A 20,668-nucleotide genomic window follows, 5' to 3' on the forward strand; every position below is an offset into this window, starting at 1 on the left:
CAGGGTGAGCTCTGGGTTGCCACTATTTTCCTCAGCCTGTCTGTTTGCCTTTTAATTTGAAGGCAAACGTTCAGGAGCTTTCGTCTTCTTATGGTGGATTGTTTCAGGCAAGGTCACCTCCCTTTGGGAGGCAGCAGGGTGCTATGAGGTGTTTACCTCCCTAGGGCTGCCCTGGGAATTCCAGACTGTCTGGTTCAAAATCTGCGATCTTTATTTGGTGTGTGATTTCGTGAATTGCTCCAAAGTTTGGACAGTCATCCTTCTGACAGAGCTTTGACAGATTCTGTTGCTTCTAGATTGTTTTCTCCCCATGGTTTGACTTGTATTATTTAGCCATCTAATCCATCTGGAATTTATGTTGGTATATGCTCTGAGGTAAGTGTTGAATTTGAGCTTTTTCCCATTGCCAACCAATTATTCTTCAACCATTAAGTAATCTTCCCTTCCCCACTGTATTGTAACCTCTTCTCTATCATATAACAACTTCCTATATCTTACAGGGTTTTTTTCTGGGCTTTCTGTTCTGTTTCACAGAACAAGGATATGCCTATTTTTGCATAAACGTGTCTTAATATCTTGCATAATTAATCCCCTTCTTGACATTTTTTAAAAGAATCTGAAGTCTGCTTACCAGTTTATTTTTCCAGATAAATTTTTGAAAACTATTGAGAAATCCTCAGAAAAATCCCCTAAGAATTTTGATGGAAATCGCATTACACCTATAAATTAATTGAGTAGGACTGCCGTCTCTACAATATTTAATTTGACCAACTTGGAACATTGTTATGTCTTCCTATCCAGCTAGTCATTTAGCTTATATTTATTAGCAGTGTGTTAATATTTGACACTTTTACAAATTTTAACACCCACAAAAAGGACAGGTTTCCCCTCTCCCTGCTTTGTACTATAACAGAGATGTAGAAGAATATATTTTCCTTGAATTTTCACACACATGTAGTTTCAGAACCAAATTATGGCAGTTAAACTTTTAGCATAAAAAGATAAAAGCTGGAAGTAACAGTAGGCTGCATATCATGTCATGGAATTTGCTTCTTAGTTTCTGATCTTTTTCTTTTCTTTTTATTTTTTTTTGCTGTACGCGGGCCTCTCACTCTTGTGGCCTCTCCCGTTGCGGAACACAGGCACCGGACGCACAAGCTCAGCGGCCATGGCTCACGGGCCCAGCCGCTCCGCGGCATGTGGGATCTTCCCGGACCGGGGCACGAACCTGTGTCGCCTGCATCGGCAGGCGGACTCTCAACCACTGCGCCACCAGGGAAGCCCTGATCTTTTTCTTTTAGAAACACAAGAAGATTTTTGGTCACAAACACACAAGGTCCTGTGATGAAATTTCCCCCACGTGCCCAGAGTGAGGATTTCAGTGGAGTGGGTTTCCCAGTTACTTTGGAAATCTTCTTGCGGTTTTATTCTTTCTTCTGAGAGGATACCTCTCTCCACATCCTCCTACCAGTGACTCTCTGCTGCCCTTTCCAAGTGCCCTCCCAATCTGTACCTTCTAACTACTTGGTGACAGTGTTTTGTAAATGAAAATGGGGACAAGTCTTTATGTGGACACTGGGTAGAATATTTGATATCAGGACGATCTCAGAAAATCTGGGCCATGTGATCAGTGTTCTTCCCGTCCAGCAGATGGGGAGGTTGATTGGGGGGGATTTATTTTATTTTGGACCAGCACCGGTCCACGGCCCAGGGGTTGGGGACCCCGACCTAGGTGGAATGACATACTTTCTGAGGAAGTCAAACTTTGTTTTTGTGATACAGAACAAAACAGATGAGAGAGAGGATCTGACGAGAGCTGTTCACCAGAGCAAAATCTGGAGCAGGTCTCCTAGGTGGGGAGCTTGGCCAACTCTTTAATGGATGCAATCTGAATCCCTTTTAATCTTCTTGGAGCTCTGAAAGAGTTTTAGCTATGGACATAAATCCAACTTTTCTGTTTTAAAAAAATGAGAAAGGAGGTTCTCTTCAGGGTGTAATTTTCAGTGTAAACGCATACTACAAATTCCCCGATTTGGGCGTGTTTGGGTGGTGGAGGGAAGATTGTGATTCTCTAGGTGGTGATAGCCTCCAGGTAAAGGATAACATCGGATCTTGCAAGGTTAAGACTGTAACCTGAACTTACTTGAATTGCCGTTGTTGACAGTGGCAGCTCTTCACTGGTGGAGTGAGGTATTCCTAGTTGTGACTTTGCAGCCCGTGCAAGGTAAGCAGGAAGCCAGGACTGCAGCAGCAGCAAGAAATTGAGAGGGCCGTCCAGCTGATGGAACCACAAGCTACCAAGGGGCTCCAAGGGCTTTCTGCTTTCTTCCGATTTGATACAAAGCAAAGGAAGGGTACTGAAAGGTAGGAGACTAGGGTTCCATATTCAGTTCTGTGGCGCAGTTTCAGGCAGGTGGCTGCCCTTTCTGCTTCAGTTACCTCATCGGCAAATTGAGAATGAGAAAACCTGCCCCACTACCAGAGAATGATTGTAGAGATCGGATGAAACTTTATTATGTAAGATACTCTTATCATTGCATCTTAGAGATCTTCATCACTTAAATATTCGAGTAGAAAAAGGTTAAGGATTGAGGGTGTTTAGCTCAGTGATCGGGCTGATGGAGTGAGCACACGCCCAGAGTGCCCCACCGTGTCTTGGAAGCTCAGTCCGTGGACAGGGTGCCTCTCAAAAAGCAGGGTGGGGAGGGGACATGGTCTGTCGAGGTTCCGCTGAGGCACCTAAACCTAGTTGCCATTGGCCGTTTCAAGTCGCTATGGGCCCATGCTTTTTCTCAGCCCTTCAGAGATGCCCTGCCCCTTTGGTGACATCATCAATCTGACATTTCACGTTAACTGAATTAGGTGTATCTTATGCTCACCGAATTCGTCAATTGTTAGGAAATACAGATGAGTTGATCATCAACAGATGAGTTGATGGGTCTGCCTGCCTGACCTTTAAAGTCACCAGCGGTGACTTTATCTCTGTGATTCCCTAGTGCCACCCTGGTCCCACCCTCATCCTCTCCGGAACATCATCTGGTACACACGGGCGGTCGGAAATTCACCGACTGTCTCATTTCACTGGCTGTCGGCAATGGTTTTCTTCACAATAGCAGTTTTCTCTTCCTTCTGTTGTAAATTGTGCTTGGATTGCTCACAGCTCCAATTCTTCTTCTTTATTCATTTATTTATTTAAATTAAAAAAAATTTTTTTGGCCATCTGCCTTCTTCAGGCGGCTTGGGGCAGGGAAAACAGCACTTTCAGGCGTCTCCCATTCTTCACTCCTTCCATCCCAGCCCGCAGGTTGTTACCAGAATGATCTTTCTAAATGGAAGTGTTTTTTACTGGCTCCAAAGCGTGATGACTCCCCTCGGCCCATCCAGGGTCCATGGGCCACACAGGCGCACAAAGTGGCTTTTGTTTGTCCTGCGCCGCGATGGCCTCCACAAGGTTTAACACAATTGAAATTAGTAAGAACAGGAACGCTTAGGGACTTCCCCGGCGGTCCAGTGGTTAGGACTCTGTGCTTCCACTGCAGGGGACACGGGTTCGATTCCTGGTCGGGGAACTAAGATTCCTCATGCCACACGGCCAAACAAACAAACGTGGAAGCTTGGAAGATGTCTTATAAAAGCCAGGATTTGGGTTTCTCTTGGGAGATTGTTAGATGGGCACCAGGAACTGGGTCGGGCCGCCCCTTAGCCTCCTCAGTGTTCTCCATCTGCCACCCAGGCCTCGTCGCTCCCTCACACTATCTAGGTAGGGACTTGTGTTTGCTCCCCCTACTGCAAGATCCAGTTCAATCTGAGTTAGGATCTACTCCTGAACAGTAGAAGGAGCCTTCCCGGTCAGGCCCCACCCTGCCTCCGCCCTCCCCTCCTGCCACATTCCCCCAGACATTTGCACAGTAGCTGCGCCACTAAATGGATAGCTGTTTGCCTGTGTGAATTTGCTTACTCATATATTTTATCTTATTTTATTTTATTTTACTTTTTACCAAAGAGACCCATTTCACAGACCCCTCTGGAGCATCCCTTAGCGGCGAGGTATGTGCCTGGCTGGGCCACCTGTGTGGAGTGTTTCAGGGAGTTTCATTTTAGATTTTCATGGTGTATTATTGATCCAAAGCTTCTGTGAAGGCCAAGGAGCAGAGGAAGGAAGAGAACGGACGGGCCGTTCCTGTGCTTACGGTCACTTCCAAAACAAAGACATTCCATTTGCAGACATTCTGCTCCTTGAAGCTAAGGGCTTAGCAGCAAAATCATGGTTTTCCTTGGTTGTCAAACATTGCCCAGTCTTTACCAGAGTTACCGGAAAATTGACATATCAGCCTCATTATTTGTTCTAGACAATAAAAATAATTCAGGCTATAGAGTAATTACTTACTTTATTGCTGTTCACGTTAAGTCCAGGAGTTTGCAGAGATTTTCAGAAATCTGGGCATTTACCTCTTTAATTTCAAGAAATTGCTCTGTAATCTGGGCTTTGTCTTGCTGGGGCCATCACTCATCTGGTTTCTGTGCTATGCTGGTTCAAAATCTTGATTTCCCCGGGAGAGTCAGGCTGTAGGAGTTTATGTCACCCCGGCCAGGCTTAGAAGGTCTGCTGTAAACTGGGATATTCATTTTCTGCACATTTACACAACACCCTACCGGGTGTGTGGCCCTGTCCTGATTTCTGGGGAAACAAAAATAAATCATGAATATGACGTGGTCCCTGCCGTTTAAAAGCTTATGGTCCAGAAGTGGGAGAGACATGTAAACAAATACGTTACATGTAGTGCGCTAAGTGTAGGGTGACCTTATGTCCTGGGACGTCCTGGTTTATGCCTGTTGTCCTGGTGTAGCTATTAATGGTACCCTATTTCAAAACTACCTAAGGGCCACAGTCGAAGTCCCTCTGAATGTTCGGGGTGTAGAGATGGTAGAAAGCAGGGAGAAATCAGTCTGTTTTCCCAGGGTAGACACCTGCGCTGGGTGAGGAAGGAAGTTTGGGCAGTCAAGCCCTGGGGGCTTGACATGGGGATGGAGGCCAGGGGGGGGGTGGGGGTGGGGGGGTGGGGAAGAGGGTGCAAAACTGCAGGCGAAAGGGAGATTGTTGCTGATGCAGCAGTTAGTTGGCTCAAGCTGGTCATTGTTTCCCAAATTTATCCTGTGGAAGAAATTCCCCAGGACACTTGGTCAAAATACAGATTTCCAGAATCTGCTGGCAATTTGGATTTGGACTTTTAAAGAGGGGCCCCAGATGATTCTTGGACATATTAAAGTTCAGAACCAATTCTGTAGAGATTATGGCTACCACTACAAAGGGTCGGAGGAGAGCGGAGCAGGAATAGCAAGACTAGAGCGCAAGTCACAGATCAGCCAGGCAAGGGTGACCCCAGCCGAGACGACCCTCAGAGGTAGAACCAATTGGACACATTTACAGTAGATCTATGAAAACTAGGGAGTGTGGGAATTATGTCAGTCACAGTGGGGATGCAGAGGAGGGAAAAGTTTCGAGAACCGCTCAGGAGGAAGAACGAACAGGACCTACTATACGCCAGCTACAGATTTACATGGGCAACAAAACACGTGTCAGATCCAGGAACTTGGGGGGAACCTTACAATCTGAAGGTTTGTGTGGTGAGCCATAAACCGAAACATATGACCAGTTGGATAGTATTGTGGCGTATTTCATGCAGACCTGAAAAAAAACCGACTCCTGTTTATTTCTCATCTTTGTAGTCTCCAGTACGGTCAAGACAGTTGTATTTATCTCTGGGAAGGAGCTGGATGAATTCTAAAGCATCCAGACACCCCAGCCCTCTAGTCTAGAGTGCAGGCGAACCCCCATCCGTCTGTTATGGTGAGACTACCTGCCACGCCTGATCTTGCGTTATTTTTGCTTTTGTTTTTGTTATCAAATGTGTAAGACAGTCATGATTCATCAACAGTTTGCTGTGCCAACCCCTTTCAGTGGAGACGTCCGTGTGGCAGTTTCAGCCTGACTTTGTTCTAAGTTCTGGAGCTGCTGTCTCTGTGGGAACCTGCAAATCTGGAAATTACAGTAGTACAAGAAATGCCTTATCCAGGCAAGGAGACATGAAGCCTGGTTGTTTGAGGCAGGTTCGCTTGGTGCCTTGGTGATTCTGAGAGGCGCAATCCCTAAGTAGAATCCCTTGATAGAAAATGAAGAAAATCGGAGGAGAGCTCTGCTACTTCCCTGCCTCTCCCTTCAAACACAGAGGGTTTTTATTTTGAAGGTTGAAATCATTAGGCCTGTTGGCAGACTTCGGAAGCAGCAAACAGAGTCAGAGACCAAACACTTAGAAGTTATGCCTCAAAAAGGAGAATGGGAAACGGATCAAGCTCTAATTTCACAGGGTAATTTAGCACCCTTTACCCAAGACCTCGCCACGGCAGTTCCACCAGTGAGGACTGAGGAGCCACAAAGCATCTAAAATCCCAGCCCTTGGCTACTCTTGCAGCGTTGCTGAGGGATCTGAAGGTTGAAGGTGAACAGGCTGAAATCTTCCACGCCGTCCTATTAGGGAGGGGAAAACACAGTCAACAGCGGCCTCAGAGTTTTTTATAATAAGGGGCTGAACTTCTCTGCGATCCGGTATCACTAACGCCATTAAGTCGCAGTAGCAAGATGAGAAAATAAAAATAAAAAGGGAAGGAGGCACAGTCCAGCGTGCACGTACACGGAAAACGGATCTTCCCGGCGCCCGGGTGCTCGGCCAGTGGCCAGGGTCTTAGCAGAGAAGCCCCTTCCCGCAGGGAGGGCGCGACCACTGTGGCGCGAAGCCGGGGGGATCCGGCGGGCGCGCGCGCTTCAAAGTGCCGCCGCCGCGGGCGCCCCCGTCCGCGGGCGCGAGTAGTACGGTCCGAGGGGGCGGCTCCTGGGGCGCGGCTCCGCCGCAGCTGATGCGCGCCCAGCCGGCCGAGAGGCGGGAGCCGGGAGACGGGAGCCGGGCCGCAGGGACCGGGAGCAGCTGAGCCGCGGTGCAGCCAAGGCCGAGCCGCCGGGCGTCGTGGGCCCGGGCCCCGAGGAGGCCCCAGGAGAGGCATCTCCCCCGCGGGAGTCGCCGGGCGCGGGGGCGCCGTGGCCGCACGTTCAGGAAAGAGGACGCGGAGGAAGCGGCGCTGCCAGCCGGAGGAGAGGAAGCGCTCCACCCGGGCCCCCGACGGCGCTCGTTTAACCACATCCGCGCCTCCGCTGGAAACGCGTCCGGGCGCCTGTCACCGGTTCCCTCCATTTTGAAAGGGAAAAAGGGCTCTCCCCTTTCCCATCCTCCTAGGAGCCGGAGCCGGAGGAGCCGCGCTCATGGCGTTCAGCCCCTGGCAGATCCTGTCCCCAGTGCAGTGGGCGAAATGGACGTGGTCCGCGGTGCGCGGCGGGGTCGCCGGAGAGGACGAGGCCGGAGGGCCCGAGGGCGACCCCGAGGAGGAGGACTCGCAAGCCGAGACCAAATCCTTGAGTTTCAGGCAAGTACACGCGTTCCTGCCAAAATGCAAACGCGCTGCTATCCATCCATCCATCTGCGGCTCAGTCTGTGTGCGTGTGTGTGGTCGCCACCCGCGTAACCGTGTTCATGGCAATGCTGCGTCCCTGTCTGTAACCAGGTCCCCGCTGTGCCTTCGAAGGTTCAGGATGTTCTGTCCTCCCGGGTATTTTTCTTCCCCCCGTTTCAGTATGATCTTTCTGAACCTAACCCAGAATCTGCAGTGTCTCTGCATCCCCGTCTGCCTCGGTCACTTTCTCTAAGCTTCGAGCCCCCAGCCCCCCGCCCCTACACACACACACACACACACACACACACACACACACACACACACACACACACACACACAGTCGTGGGTCACACCCGGTGGAACTTGGGGCCTTCCCTGTGGGGAAGAAGTCGCTCCCAGGCCCTCCTGGGGGTTCCCCTGTGTCCCGAAAATGCAGCCTTAGTAAAGAAGGTCGCGTGATGACAGGCTCCTGGCAGCTGGTGAGAAATGGTGGTGTCTGCTGAGCTGTCACCCGTGTGATTGCGGAAGGCAGGTGACAGCATCCTCGGCCTCTGGCCGGGTGAGTTCCAGACAGGTAGAGGCCTACCAAAGAAAAAGGCATCATGGCGAATATTGGCTTAATTTTTTTTAGAACGAGGGGGCAATTTAATTTTTCAACCTCCAGGAAAGGGCTCTTGTGAGAAAAGGAGTCTGTTGAAAGGGCTTTTTTGGGGTATCAGAGGGAAGGATGACCTCAAAAAAAAATGGTGCTGGAAAAAGTCTCCTGAGGATGGAGGAGATTTCAGGGAGACAGGAGGCCAGACAGAAGCCTGAGGAGGGCGCGGCAGCAGCTCCCACAGGCCAGCCCATGCTGAGGACGCGCAGGTTGTAAAATTAGGCAAAAATACTGGACTTTGCAGATATGTAGACTATAAAGGGTGTCGGAAATACCGTTGAAAGTGGTAATTCCTCATTTTTCCCCCTTGGCAGCTCGGATTCTGAAGGTAATTTTGAGACCCCTGAAGCCGAAACGCCCATCAGATCACCTTGCAAGGAATCCTGTGATTCACACCTAGGACTGGCAGGCCCTGGGGCCAAAACCCAAGGTAAAGAAAGACTTTCCTTTTTGGCCTTATTTTGTTTAAAGGTTTGAAAATGTTAATGAGGGAAGAAAAAGTGTTAATTTAGGGCCATTTGCAAAGGTTGGGATTATCTCCTTACTAAGCCGGAGCTGTTTGAAAGCTCCTGGCTCATTTGAAACGGTTTTCTTGTTTATTTGTTTATTTTTTTTTTACGAATGTGGTGGTCAAAGGCTTTCTTCCCGAAGTAGGCTGTACATTTGCAGTATGAGATGATCATTATCAGAACATTCCTGCTGGGCCCTTCCCCTCGGCCCCTAAACAACAAAACTGTGTGTGGTGATGCCCTGGTGGAGGCATGTTTAGCGTTGGCTTCACACGTTTCTCAGGCCAACTCACTTTCTACAGGGTGTGGCTGGAGACAAGAATTATAGGTAAGAGTTGAGTTTAGATGAGGAGGACGCTTAAGAGGCTGTTTCAAAGCTGTTTACTGCTCCCTTTTCCACCAGGGGTGGTAGTGAGACCCTGAGTCCACCCGAGATGGGAGATTCTCCCCCGGCCCCTCAGAGCCCAGCCTGGAGCCTGCCCTTCATCTGCAGAAGCTATTGCTGTTCCGCTTCATTGGTAGAAACACTTTTTGTCACACAGCCAGTTTTGAGTAAAATTTCACCTGTCCTGATCGAATGCATTTAGCTATCCAGTAAACAGAGTGGGCTGGGCTTCAGCAGTGAAACAGTCCCGATCTCCGCAAGCCAGCGTTACAGAGGGAGACGGTCCTCTTAGAGGTTAAGCAAAATGTATATGTCAGCTTGTCCTAAGGATTTTGGAGAAAAATAAAGCAGGGGAAGGGGGAACAGAGCGGGGGCGGGTAGGAGGCGCTGAAGGCCGATGTGGGGTGGGGGAGCCCAAATGATCAGGGGACTTGAGCAGAGCCCTGAAGGAGGATTGAGGGGAACAGCTGTGCAGGTTCCCAAGAAATCTTCCAGCAGAGGATGGCACCTGCGAAGGTCTGAGACAGCAGCAGCCTGCGCGTGGGCCGGCCCGTGGTGGCAGGGTGGCAGCATGTTCGAGGACCAGGGAAGAGGCCAGGGTGGCTGCAGCGATCTGCTGGGCAGGGAGCTCTGGGAGCCACAGTCAGCCGGGTGGGGGGAGGCCTGGGTCACCTCGTAACGAGGCACTGATTTTCCTCCTGAGTGAGACAGGAAGGGGCTGCCTTTCAAAAGTGCCACAAACAAACGGGGCGGCTTGAAGCAACAGAAATTGATTCTCTCACAGCTCTGGAGGCCAGAAGTCCGAAATCAAGGTGTTGGCAGGGCCATGCTCCCTCCAAAGGCTCTAGGCAAGGATTCTTCCTTGTTTCTTCTAGCTTCTGGTGGTTGCCAGCAGTTCTCGGTGTTCCTTGGCCTGTGGCAGCAAAACTTCCCTCTCTGCCTCCTTCATTCCATGGCCAGCTCCTCCCTGTGTGTCTCTGTGTCTTCCATGTGGCTTACTTATAAGGACACCAGTCATTGGGTTTAGGGGCCACCCTAATCCAGGTTGACCTCCTCTTAACTGGATTACTGCAAAGATACCACAGTGGAGCCCTGAGCCACGTGGGTTTGAGCTGTGCGGGTCCACTCACACAGGTTTTTTTCAGTAAGTATGTTCTAGAGTACTACACGATCCACGGTTGGTTGAATCTGAGGGTGCAGCACCGCTGATGTGGAGGGTTTTCAGCGGTGCTGGGTGGTCGGGGGTCGGAACCCCTAACCGCCACGTTGTTCAAGGCTCAGCTGTACTTCCGGATGAGGCCACATTCCAAGGTGTGGGGAGTTAGGGCTTGAGCTTGTCTTTTGGAGGAGCACAGTCCAGCCCACAGCAGAGGGCTCTGAGCAGAGGGATGATGCCTTGACTCCTTTGTCAAAGGCTGGCGGGCTGCTGCCTGGAGACGGGCGTCTAGGAGGGATGTCCTTTTCACATGCTTTTTCTATTCCAGTGTCTGTCACTGCCACCTGCAGTGACAAAGTAGAGCCAGCTTTCAGTTATCCAGTTACCTAGTTTTTGATCTGATCATGAATTTATTCTCCCAACAGTGATTCTGTTTTCTTGCTTAGCAGCTTCCTCATGGGTCGCCACGGGAGGTCAGGTTCCCTGTGCTGGACTTCGTGACGGAGCTGGAATTACTGGGGAAGTGATATCAGCTTTTTGTGATGTGGTTTTGCTTTAATGGTGAGCTCCATACCGTGCTGCCCTGCTGAGAACTCCCCCGACTGTCCCCGGGCTGCTTTGTACCATGGGTTCAGGCAGAGACCGTGTGGGAACAGGCAGGTTTGCGTGTGGGAGGACTTGTGTGTGGCACTTTGCTGTGTAGCAATCTCAGTGACAGAGATGCCGCTTCATAGCTTCCCTTTTTCTTCTCTCAGGATTGGCAGATCAGAATGGAGATTTGAAAGCCTGAGAGAACTATTCTGTGGCCTTCCCCTCAAATTCAAATAAAGCTCACAAGACACGTTAAGTAGCTGTTTGAAAGCCTCTTTGAATTGCTCAGCCTGGGCCGCCCCCTTCCTCACCATCCTGTCAGCTGGTAGTCTGATTCATCCTGACAGATTCTTTGCTAATTGAATGGAGGCCAGTATGGCACAGGCCCCCAGAACCACACAGACCCAATTGTTTGGTCCTTCCTGTGCCACTGACTCATTTTTACAAGTTTTGGTAACTTGTAGCTCATACTCTCTTTTTCACTCTTTCTAGAAGTTTTCCTTTTGTGTCTTTTGTTTGTTTGTTTGTTTCTGGCCACACCGTGCGGCTTGCAGGATCTTAGTTCCCCAACCAGGGATTGAACCCGTGACCCCTGCAGTGGAAGCGCAGAGTCCTAACTACTGGAGCCCCAGGGAATTCCTGAAGTTTTCCTTTTAGAGAGTTTATGAACCAAGAAAGCTCAGTGGAGGAGATCATGATTGCGGACCATGAATATGGCAGGGGTACATCCTAGGAAACAGCCACTACATATTATGAAATCTTTCAATTTAGGGTCTTTAGATAACAGCATGATTCCTCATCAGCCTGGCAGTATCCTGCCTTCTAGGGTTTCTTCTCCCCAACACCCAGTCCTTGTCCAGAGCCCTGTTGATGGCCTTGTCATGCATACACAGTACGTGTAAAAATACAGCCAAAGCACAAGGCTGACCAGGAAAGAGATCAGTGGACAAAAGTTTCTGGAGTCTAATGTTTAAGTCTAGTTTCTGGGCCTGGATGGTTCTCTTTCTCCAAATATTGTTGATTATTTGGCTCCTGATAAGGTTAGTCTTCCATGTTTCTGTGGTTCAGGACATGGGACAACAGCAGGTATAGATCATGTAAGACTCTGTCTTCTCTGGGGATGATCTGTGAGTTGTTAGCTGGTCAGGGTTGGAATTTACATATGTAGAAGATCCTGGCTTCCTGGTGTGGAAGGGCCCTCACATGTGTGGCTGCATCCCATGTACTGTACCCATGGGCTCCATCCCAACCTCCATCTAATTCTTTGAACTTGGGGAAACATCTACATCTATTCTGAACTAATTTTCTTTTTATTGGAAGCTTTTTAGGGATCTAAAGTGTCTGAACTCTATACAGACGTATCTCATGGTACTGCACTTCCCAGATACAACATTTTTTACAGGTCGAAGGTTTGTGGCAACCCCTGCATTGTCAGATGATGTTTAGCATTTTTTAGTAATAAAGTGCTTTTTACTTAAAGTATATATATTGTCTTTTTAGACATAATGCTATTGCATACTTAATTACAGTATAGTGTAAACATAACTTTTTTTATGCACTGGGAAAACAACAACAGAATGCATGTGCCTCACTTTATATGCAATACTTGCTTTATTTCAGTGGTCTGGAACCAAACCCGCAGTATCCCTGAGATGGGCCTGTAATAACTCTTCTTAAGGCAGGATTGTATGCCATACTAGGAATTAGACAGTGGATGAGGTTGTACGGTTTTTTTAAGCCACAGATAGAAGCCAGTTTCAGACTAACTGTTAAAATAAAACTGTAGGCCAAGAAGTTTCTTGAATGTACCAGAATGGTGGCTATAGTGCTTGGGCTGATAGCTCTGTGTTTGCTGTCTGTCTGCCTTCCTCCGCAAAGGCTGTTTAAATTGCTGGTGTTAACCCTTCTCTTTCTCTTTGCTGGGAGATGTATCAGTAAGGAGACATCACCTAGGAAAGGACTTTTGAAAGGCACAATCTCAAGTTCATCTGTTTTTTGTTGTTTGGGTTTTTTTGGTGCGAATGGACTGTGGTTTTGTCCAGTGTTTCGGGTCATAAAAGCGAAAGCTGCAGTGGCTGTCCTCTGTTAATTGACACCTCCCCTCAACACACACACACACATCCCTTTATTTACAGGTTGTTACCTTTCTTTGAGAGAGGGAATTTTAATTCACGCTGAAGCTCTCTATGCCCTTGGAACAAAACTACCCTGTTTGATGTGTTGATTAGATGGCTAGATATTCCAGACACACACTGTGGTCCTCCAGAACAGAAGGAGAGAGATAAACAGGGTCAGTGCATAGGTATCTACTGCTGGAGGCCTGTGGGGACTGCAGACTTGTTTGTCGACACAGTTTGGGTTAGTCTAAATCAGGCATCAGCCAATGGTGGCTCATAGGCCAAATCTGGCCTGCTGTTGCCTTTTGCTGTTCTGCCTGAGAGCTGAGAATGGTTTCTGCATTTTTAAATGGTGGAGAAACATATTTTGTTTGAAAAATATATGGAAGTTCAGATTTCAGGGCCCATAAATGAGGTTTCGTTGGCATGCAGCCACACTTGTGCATTTCGCTGTTGTCTGGCTGCTTTTGCACTAAGATAGCAGGTTGAGTACTCGGAATAGAGACTGAAAGAAAGATGGGCAAAAGCCTAAAATATTTACTGTTTGGCTCTTTACAGAAGAGTTTGCCGACTGAGATCCACACTTACGACAATTTTGGTAAAATTATAAAGTTTAAGTAATTAAACTTCATTTAAAAAAAGCTACAAGGCTGTAGCTGATTAACAGATGAACTGTGGGCGCTGGGTGCCATTCCTGTAGGCCTGAATGGTCAGGTAAGGCATCACGGAGAGACTAGTTTGGGCTGGCTGTTGGTCTCCCTTGCAAAACAATGTTTTGGTCTGTCAATATACCTAATTTTCAATTGACTAAAAGATCTGAGAAAAAAGGAAATTAGGGAAGAATGGGGAGAATTTTGGAATCATTTAAGTACAAGTACAATCATAGAGGCTTTTCACTTTTGCCCATTAAGTGTATTTAATGTAACTTTGGGTGTTTGTGCGTTTGTAATTTGACTGTTGCTGTGGTGTATTGTTGGTATAGGTTGTGTGGTTGATATGATGTCTTTATTGGATTGTTTTAGACTATCTACATAAGACCTAGAAGGGAGATCTTGTTAAAATCTGAGCCTTAGATTTTTGATTCTAAGGCTTTGGGCTACATGTATAAGCAAACATTATGCAAACATTTTTCATGAGGTACTTCTTGAAATGTTCTAGTCGAAACTATGAGTGTGGTTCTCCTAGGGATTTAGTTTGACGTCCTTTCCCTGCTCCTACCGCAGGGATTGCTTTATTAGAATGTCCTAGAAGTAATGGGACTAATAAGGACCCTTAATGTTACCTAGTCCGACAGTTCAACCCATGTGGCTCCTTTGACAGCATTCCAGGTTAATGCTCTTTTTATTTTTATTTTCAATTTTTTTATGTGATAGGCTTTTTCACAATTTAAATTTTTATATTGCACTATTTTAGATTATTGTAAGAGAAAACATCTCAACGATAGGCTTGAAAACCTCAGCTACATGATACAATTCCTTCCCCCCCCCCCCCCCCCCCCGGTTTAATGTTTGTAGCTATCAGCTTGGAGGTTCTCACTAGTTAGTAAATGGGATCAGGCCATGTTTCTCTGTTGCTTTATTTATAACAATGTAAAGGAGCCATGTAGGGAGCATCTCTACCTCTATATGGTGCTCGACCCAGGGACAATGTACTCTTGGGGGAAAAGTATCATTTTTCCAGCAGAGACTCAGAGAGTGTTGAATAAAACACTTGGGGGCAGGGGCAGAGTGTGCCTGCCGGAAGTGAAGATTTTAGTAACTGTCAAAGCAGTATTATTCTTTTAAGGTGAATAGCAAATTCAAGACCTTCTTAAATATTGTAATGATTGAACTCACCTCAGACTTGCATTTCCCGATTTGGGGCTTACCTGAGCATCAAATAAAGCAGTATAACTTTCTTTGATAGCTTCTGGTGGTGGAGGCATTTTCTCTGGTGTATGGGCAGGGGGTGTCAGCAGCCCTGCTAAAATTACGTTGCTACCACTTAATGTTCCACATAAAAAATGGATGTGGTCTAAAGCCATTTAAACATTTAAAGAGCAGTCATAGTACCTTTTCCAAGTGATCAATAATACTGTTCATAGGAAGCCCTAGCAGTATATGCCATTTCGTCACGGTCTTCTAAACTCAGATTAGTGACTTAGTGATGGGAGATCGTGGTTGATCCACCCAAAACAGCTGTCTCTGTGGGGATTTGATAACTGTTAACCTTGGGCCTAGGAGGGGATTGCCGTTTCTGAGTTCAAGGTCTCACCCTCACCTTGGGGTGGACATGAACCTAATTTTATGGCCTCTCACAAACATGATTAGATCCCCAGAGCCTAGATTGATGATGGCCAAACTCACAAGAGGATAGTAGCCAAACGGAGTATTTCATTAATTCACAAATGGAAAATGTATTCTGGCAGTTCTGCTTGGCAGACGCAGACATTGTCCTAGCCAGTCCCTCTGCCCTATGTCATTGCTGGAAATACGACAGCAAATTCTTGATCTCCAGCTTTCCCACTGCAAGATTCTGACCTAACAGACCCCCAACTTTCTGTTTCAGCTGTATTTATCGTATGTATTGAAAGCAATTTTTTTTCCAGCATCTTATTTGATTTTATAACAGTGATGCTGTGAGATAGGACACATGTGATTTCCGGTCTAAAAACTGGGAAATCGAGGCCACAGCTTTTACAGCAGTGGGGTCGTAAGTTCAGCTTTGAAGATCACACATACAGCTCACAGGGAAGGTATGAATCTCCCTCTCTTCGCTGACTTAAGAGAAGACCTATCAGAGGAAATAAAAGTTCTTAAAACGTTGCCAGGACAGAGTGTGTGATGGGGGAAAGCATCTTCTTTAGTATCTTATTAAATGATAGTAATTTTTAAAAAAATCATCAGGGGATTACATCTTTTTTTTTTTTTTTGCGGTACGCGGGCCTCTCACTGTTATGGCCTCTCCTGTTGCGGAGCACAGGCTCCGGACGCGCAGGCTCAGCGGTCATGGCTCACGGGCCCAGCCGCTCCGCGGCATGTGGGATCCTCCCGGACCGGGGCACGAACCCGTGTCTCCTGCATCGGCAGGCGGACTCTCAACCACTGCGCCACCAGGGAAGCCCAGATTACATCTTCCACATGTGTTAACTTAGCATATATAACATATGAAGTATAAAATGTATTTTAAGAGTTTTGAACATCAGAAGTTTACACACAAGTTAGACATCGAGTCAGAAGGGAAAAAAGAAAAAGCATCATAGGGTAAGCAGTGCCGTTGGATTGAAAACGTTTTGCTTCCTTAATGCTCAGCTTCTGCTCATCCATGAGAAATAAACAGGGAATGGACACACTCGTCATAGCTCTTGCTTCCCTCTCCACCTGTGAGTCATGTGTGGGTGAGGAAAGGCAGGTGCGTGGAGACGTGTGCAGTCTCCTGGGACTCTGCCCCTATTTTGGTGTAGAAAGAAGAATTTCCTGGAGTCTGGTATTGTTTATGTATTGCTGCATAACATAACTCCAAAGCTGATTAGCAGCTTAAACCACTGGACGTTTATCATCTCACGTCGTTTTCATAGGTCTGGAACTTGGGAGCAGCCTAGCGGGGTGATCTGGCTTGGGGTTGCTTGTGAGAATGCATTCCTAGCGTTGGCTGGGACTGTAGTCATCTGGAGGCTTGACTGGGGCTGGAGCCCCTCGTCGGGCAGCTCACTCACGGCTGGCACCTCGGCCTGGCTGTTGGTGGGAGGCCTCAGTTCTTTACCCCTCGGGTGGACCTCTCTCCGTGAGGTTGCTTTAGTGTTCTTGCAGCACGGCAGCTGCAGCATCTCTTATGACAGCCTCAGAAGTCACACTCTGTTATTTCCACAGTATCCTTCTGGTTACACGGGTCCAAGGGCGTGAACACCAGGAGGTGGGGGCTCACTGGGGGCTGCCTTGGAGGCTGCCTGCCACGAAGCCCATTACGCCTTCCTTTGGGGCCTCTTCCCTGCATCCCCACCTCTCCTTCTGCCCCTCTTCTTAGGGTGCAGGAGCAGAGGAGGCGGGAGCCGTGGCGTGGGCTTCAGCCAGGGTCCCCGTCCTGCTGCGGAGTCATCTGCCTGCTCTGGAGGCTCCCCTCTCCCTCTTGCCCAACATTCTCCCTCTTTTTCTTTATCCTGCGTCTGCTTCCCAGCTGTGTGGGTGGTTGCTGCTTCGTGAGAGAGGCAGTTGGTGTTTTGAATGCTCTAGTAATGATTTCTAAAGAGATGCGTATTATGGTGGTTTGGCAGCAGTAGAGTGAAATTCAGGTCTCTGCTAGCTCTGTTAGCACGCGTCCTTTCTCCTCTGCTCCTGCTGCCTGCTGGGGCTAGAGCAGAAGGCTCTGGGGAGGGCTTCTGTCTGTGCAAGGGGTCTCTGCTCTACTGGAAATGTAGCCTCAGACGAATCCAGGTGGTTCCAAACCCAGGGGCACCTCCTGAGTGAGAAGAGAAGACGCATCTGTCATTGGCTTAGCTTCTGGGCAAGGCTGGGGCTCCTGGGGGTGGACTCCTCTGGATGAGTGAGCCCCACCCTCTTACCTTACGGTCACCTTGGCCTTCAGAGGGTAGGGTTTGGGTCTCTTTTTAAATAAAATAGCATGGGGCGCTGGTTTGGAAATTTGAAGTACTTTCGTCATCCTTAGTACAAACTTTTCCAGTTTATCGAGTGGCTTTCCAGATTATTCTTTACCTGCGGAGTCTTGAATATTAGAGTGAGCCTCTCTCAGGAGTTAGAAGCTTCCAGCACCTGGCCCCATCTCTTAACAAAAAGCAAATAAATTACCACCCCCCAAGCTCCTGGGTAATGTTTTTGTTTTTGTCTTTGTTTTTTGACGGTGGGGAAGAGGAGGTTTAGACCATCAGTTTGTTGTCTGGGCTCAGGCAAGGGTGTGCGCGTGTGTGTTGGTGCTGTTTTTCCGCTGTAAGTGGGGACATTGCAGCATACTTAAAAGGCTGTTGTGCTTTTTCCCACCTTGACTCACCCACTTGGAACCCCCTCGTCACTCCCAGGCTCTGCGTGATGTGGGGCCCCAGTGGTTGTCAGGGGAACGTGAGTCCTGCGGCCACCACCCTTAGGGTCTACCCAGCAGTCCTGGAAAAGGCCTCCTTGTCCCACTATCCTGTTGTCCTGCCCCTGGACAGTGCACTTCTACTCCATTTTAAGGCTGATGTCCTTGGCTGAGTGGCTGAGAACGTACGTATATGAAGTATGTCTCAACTTGGGGGGAATTAGAGGGACTGGGAACTCAGAGATGTGAAGCTCTAAAAAATGTTCACATTTTGGACGCTTCCCTAAATGCTAATACGTACCTTTTTAACAGTCTTCTCAGGTCAGACCCCTTGTGTTTCCCTCCTGAAGCCCTCCATTGGTTCAGACTTGAGAGCAAAGGTGGGAGGGAAGACACAGAAAGGAGGGGGGTCTTCGAAGGGACAGGGTCAAGTGAAGAGCAAGGGTTGCTCCTGCGGATAGAGCTGAACAGCTTTATCACTGCTGTTCTGTGTACTTTTGTTCTGTGTGAAAGATGATCAGGTGGGAAGGGGGTCCTGTATGTATCAGACATCAGCTCAGCAGTGACCGTGAGCATCAGCTCTGTCTTGAGTGCTCAGTTTCTGCTTTGGGGACCCAAAAGGGACCAGGGTATAAGGCCCTGCAGAGCTCAGAGTCTGGAAGGAGCTGGCCGCCTCCTGTTCCCCAGGCCCCTTGGTCTCCTTGGCTTCCCCAGACGTTTAGCAGCAGACAGGTAGTTTGAGCAAGGGAATGTGTGAGGGAGGTCTGGGAAGAGGTCCAATGTTAAAAATAAATACATAAAAGACTTTTAAAAAGCACACAACTCCCCCTACCCCCAAAACAAAAACAAAAGCCTTTTGAGCATGCCAATTGTCATGTCTCTAAGATGGTTCATATACTTGGCTACATCTGTTGTAGAAGAGAAGAGTGATGTCATTTTTTCTCCTCTTTCTGTAAATAGAATTTCTCTAGCATGTTGTGGGCTTCCTTAAGAAAAATTTAAAATCCCAGATTGATGTGATGGTGAGACCTACCACCTCTCTCAAGTATGTGTTCCTACAGGTGACACATAAGAAACTATTTAAAGCATTTTCTGAAATGTAAGTCTGTGATATAGTAGAACATTTTGTAGGAATTGCAGGACATGCTTCTGCTCTGTTACCCTCTGAGTCTCTTTGTTCTCTCTCCTTTTTTAAAAACAGTTTTATTGAGATATAATTCACACACATACAGTTCAGCCATTTAAAGGGTATATACAATTCAATGGTTTTTAATATATGAACAGAGTTGTGCAGCTGTCACCTCAGTCTAATTTTAAGAACATTTTATCACCTCCCCCCAAAGAAGTCCTGTACCCATTAGCACTCATCCCCCATTTTTCTCTCACCCCCAGTCCTTGGTAACTGATAATCTACTCTGTGTCTCACTAGCTTTGCTTATTCTGGACATTTCATATAGATGGAATTAATACAATATGTAGTCTTTTCTGACTGGTTCTGTTCACTTACCATAATGTTTTCAAGGTTCATCCATGTTGTAGCATCTGTCAGTACTTCATTCTTTTTTTATTGTTGATTAATATTCCACTCTATGGATAAACCGTGTTTTATGTATCCATTCATCAGTTGATGGACATTCGGGTTATTTTCACGTTTGGGCCATTACGAATAGTGCTGCTGTGAACACTCATGTTCAGCTTTTTGTGTGGGTGTATGTTTTCATTGTGGAATTCCTAGGTCATAGGGTAACTGTTTCTAATTTTGAGGAGCTGTCAAACTGTTTTCCAAAGTGGCTGCACCATTTTACATTCCTACCAGCAGTATATGGGGGTTTTCAGTTTCTCTGCATCCTAGCCAACACTTGTTAATCTGTTTGATTGTAGCCATCTTTATAGGTGTGATGGGGTATCTCATGGTGGTTTTGATTTGTATTTCCCTAATGACTAACGATGTTGAGCATTTTTCCATGTACTTTTTGGCTGCTTGTATATCTTCTTTAGCAAAATGTTTATCCAGATTCTTTGCCTATTTTTAAATTAGGTTACTTATCTTAGAGTTGTAAGAATACTTTATGTAGTCTAGATACAAGTCCCTTATCAGATATCCGATTGTAAATATTTTCTTCCATTCTGTGGGATGTCTTTTCACTCTTTTGGTTATATCGTTTGAAGTGTAAGAGTTTTTACTTTTCATGAAGTTCAGTTTATGTATTTTTTTCTTTTGTCCCTCGTGCTTTTGGTGTCATATCTAAGAAGGCTTTGCCTAACCCATGGTCACAGAGATTTACTACTGTGCTTTCTTCTAAGAGTTTTATAGTTTGAGCTCTTACATTTAGGTCTTTGATCAATTTTGAGTCAATTTTTGTACATGTTGTGAGGAAGTGGTGCAGCTTCAGTATTTTGCATGTGGATATCCAGTGCCCCAGCACCATTTGTTGAAAAGACTGTTTTTTTCCCTTTTTAATTAACTTTGCATCTTTGTCAAAAATCAGTTGACCAGAGGTGTAAGGGTTGAGCTTTTGATTTTGTTTCATTGAGCTATATGTCTCTCCTTATGCACACTGTGTTGATTACGGTAGCTTTGTGGTGAGTTTAGAAATCAGGAAGTGTGAGTCTTCCAACTGTGTTCTTTTTTCTCAAGGTTGTTATAGCTATTCTAGGTCCATTACATTTCCATATGAATTTTAGGATCAGCCTGTTAATTTTGCAAAGAAGCCAGCTAGAATTTTGATAGAGATTGTGTTCAATCTA

General features: G+C 47.1%; 1 protein-coding gene across 13 annotated transcripts in view; it reads left to right on the top strand.

Moving 5' to 3' along the window:
• Nucleotides 1–20,668, top strand: part of TACC1 (transforming acidic coiled-coil containing protein 1) — a 112,574-nt gene that overhangs the window by 46,471 nt on the left and 45,435 nt on the right. For 4 of the 13 annotated variants that reach the window (XM_060291714.2, XM_060291708.2, XM_060291710.2 and 1 more), the window contains exon 2: nt 8,470–8,585. The exons of 2 other annotated variants lie outside the window; for them this stretch is intronic. Coding sequence is in view for 10 of the 11 variants with exons in the window: in XM_060291708.2 (XP_060147691.1) it covers nt 8,470–8,585 (116 nt within the window). In the remaining variant the exon portion in view is untranslated. Of the gene's footprint in view, nt 1–5,427; nt 7,474–8,469; nt 8,586–20,668 lie in introns of those variants that run through there. 7 more of the 13 variants (XM_060291712.2, XM_030833626.3, XM_060291713.2 and 4 more) reach the window with 4 other exon arrangements.

The sequence above is a fragment of the Globicephala melas genome, chromosome 21, assembly GCF_963455315.2.
Source record: "Globicephala melas chromosome 21, mGloMel1.2, whole genome shotgun sequence".
NCBI lineage: Eukaryota > Metazoa > Chordata > Mammalia > Artiodactyla > Delphinidae > Globicephala > Globicephala melas.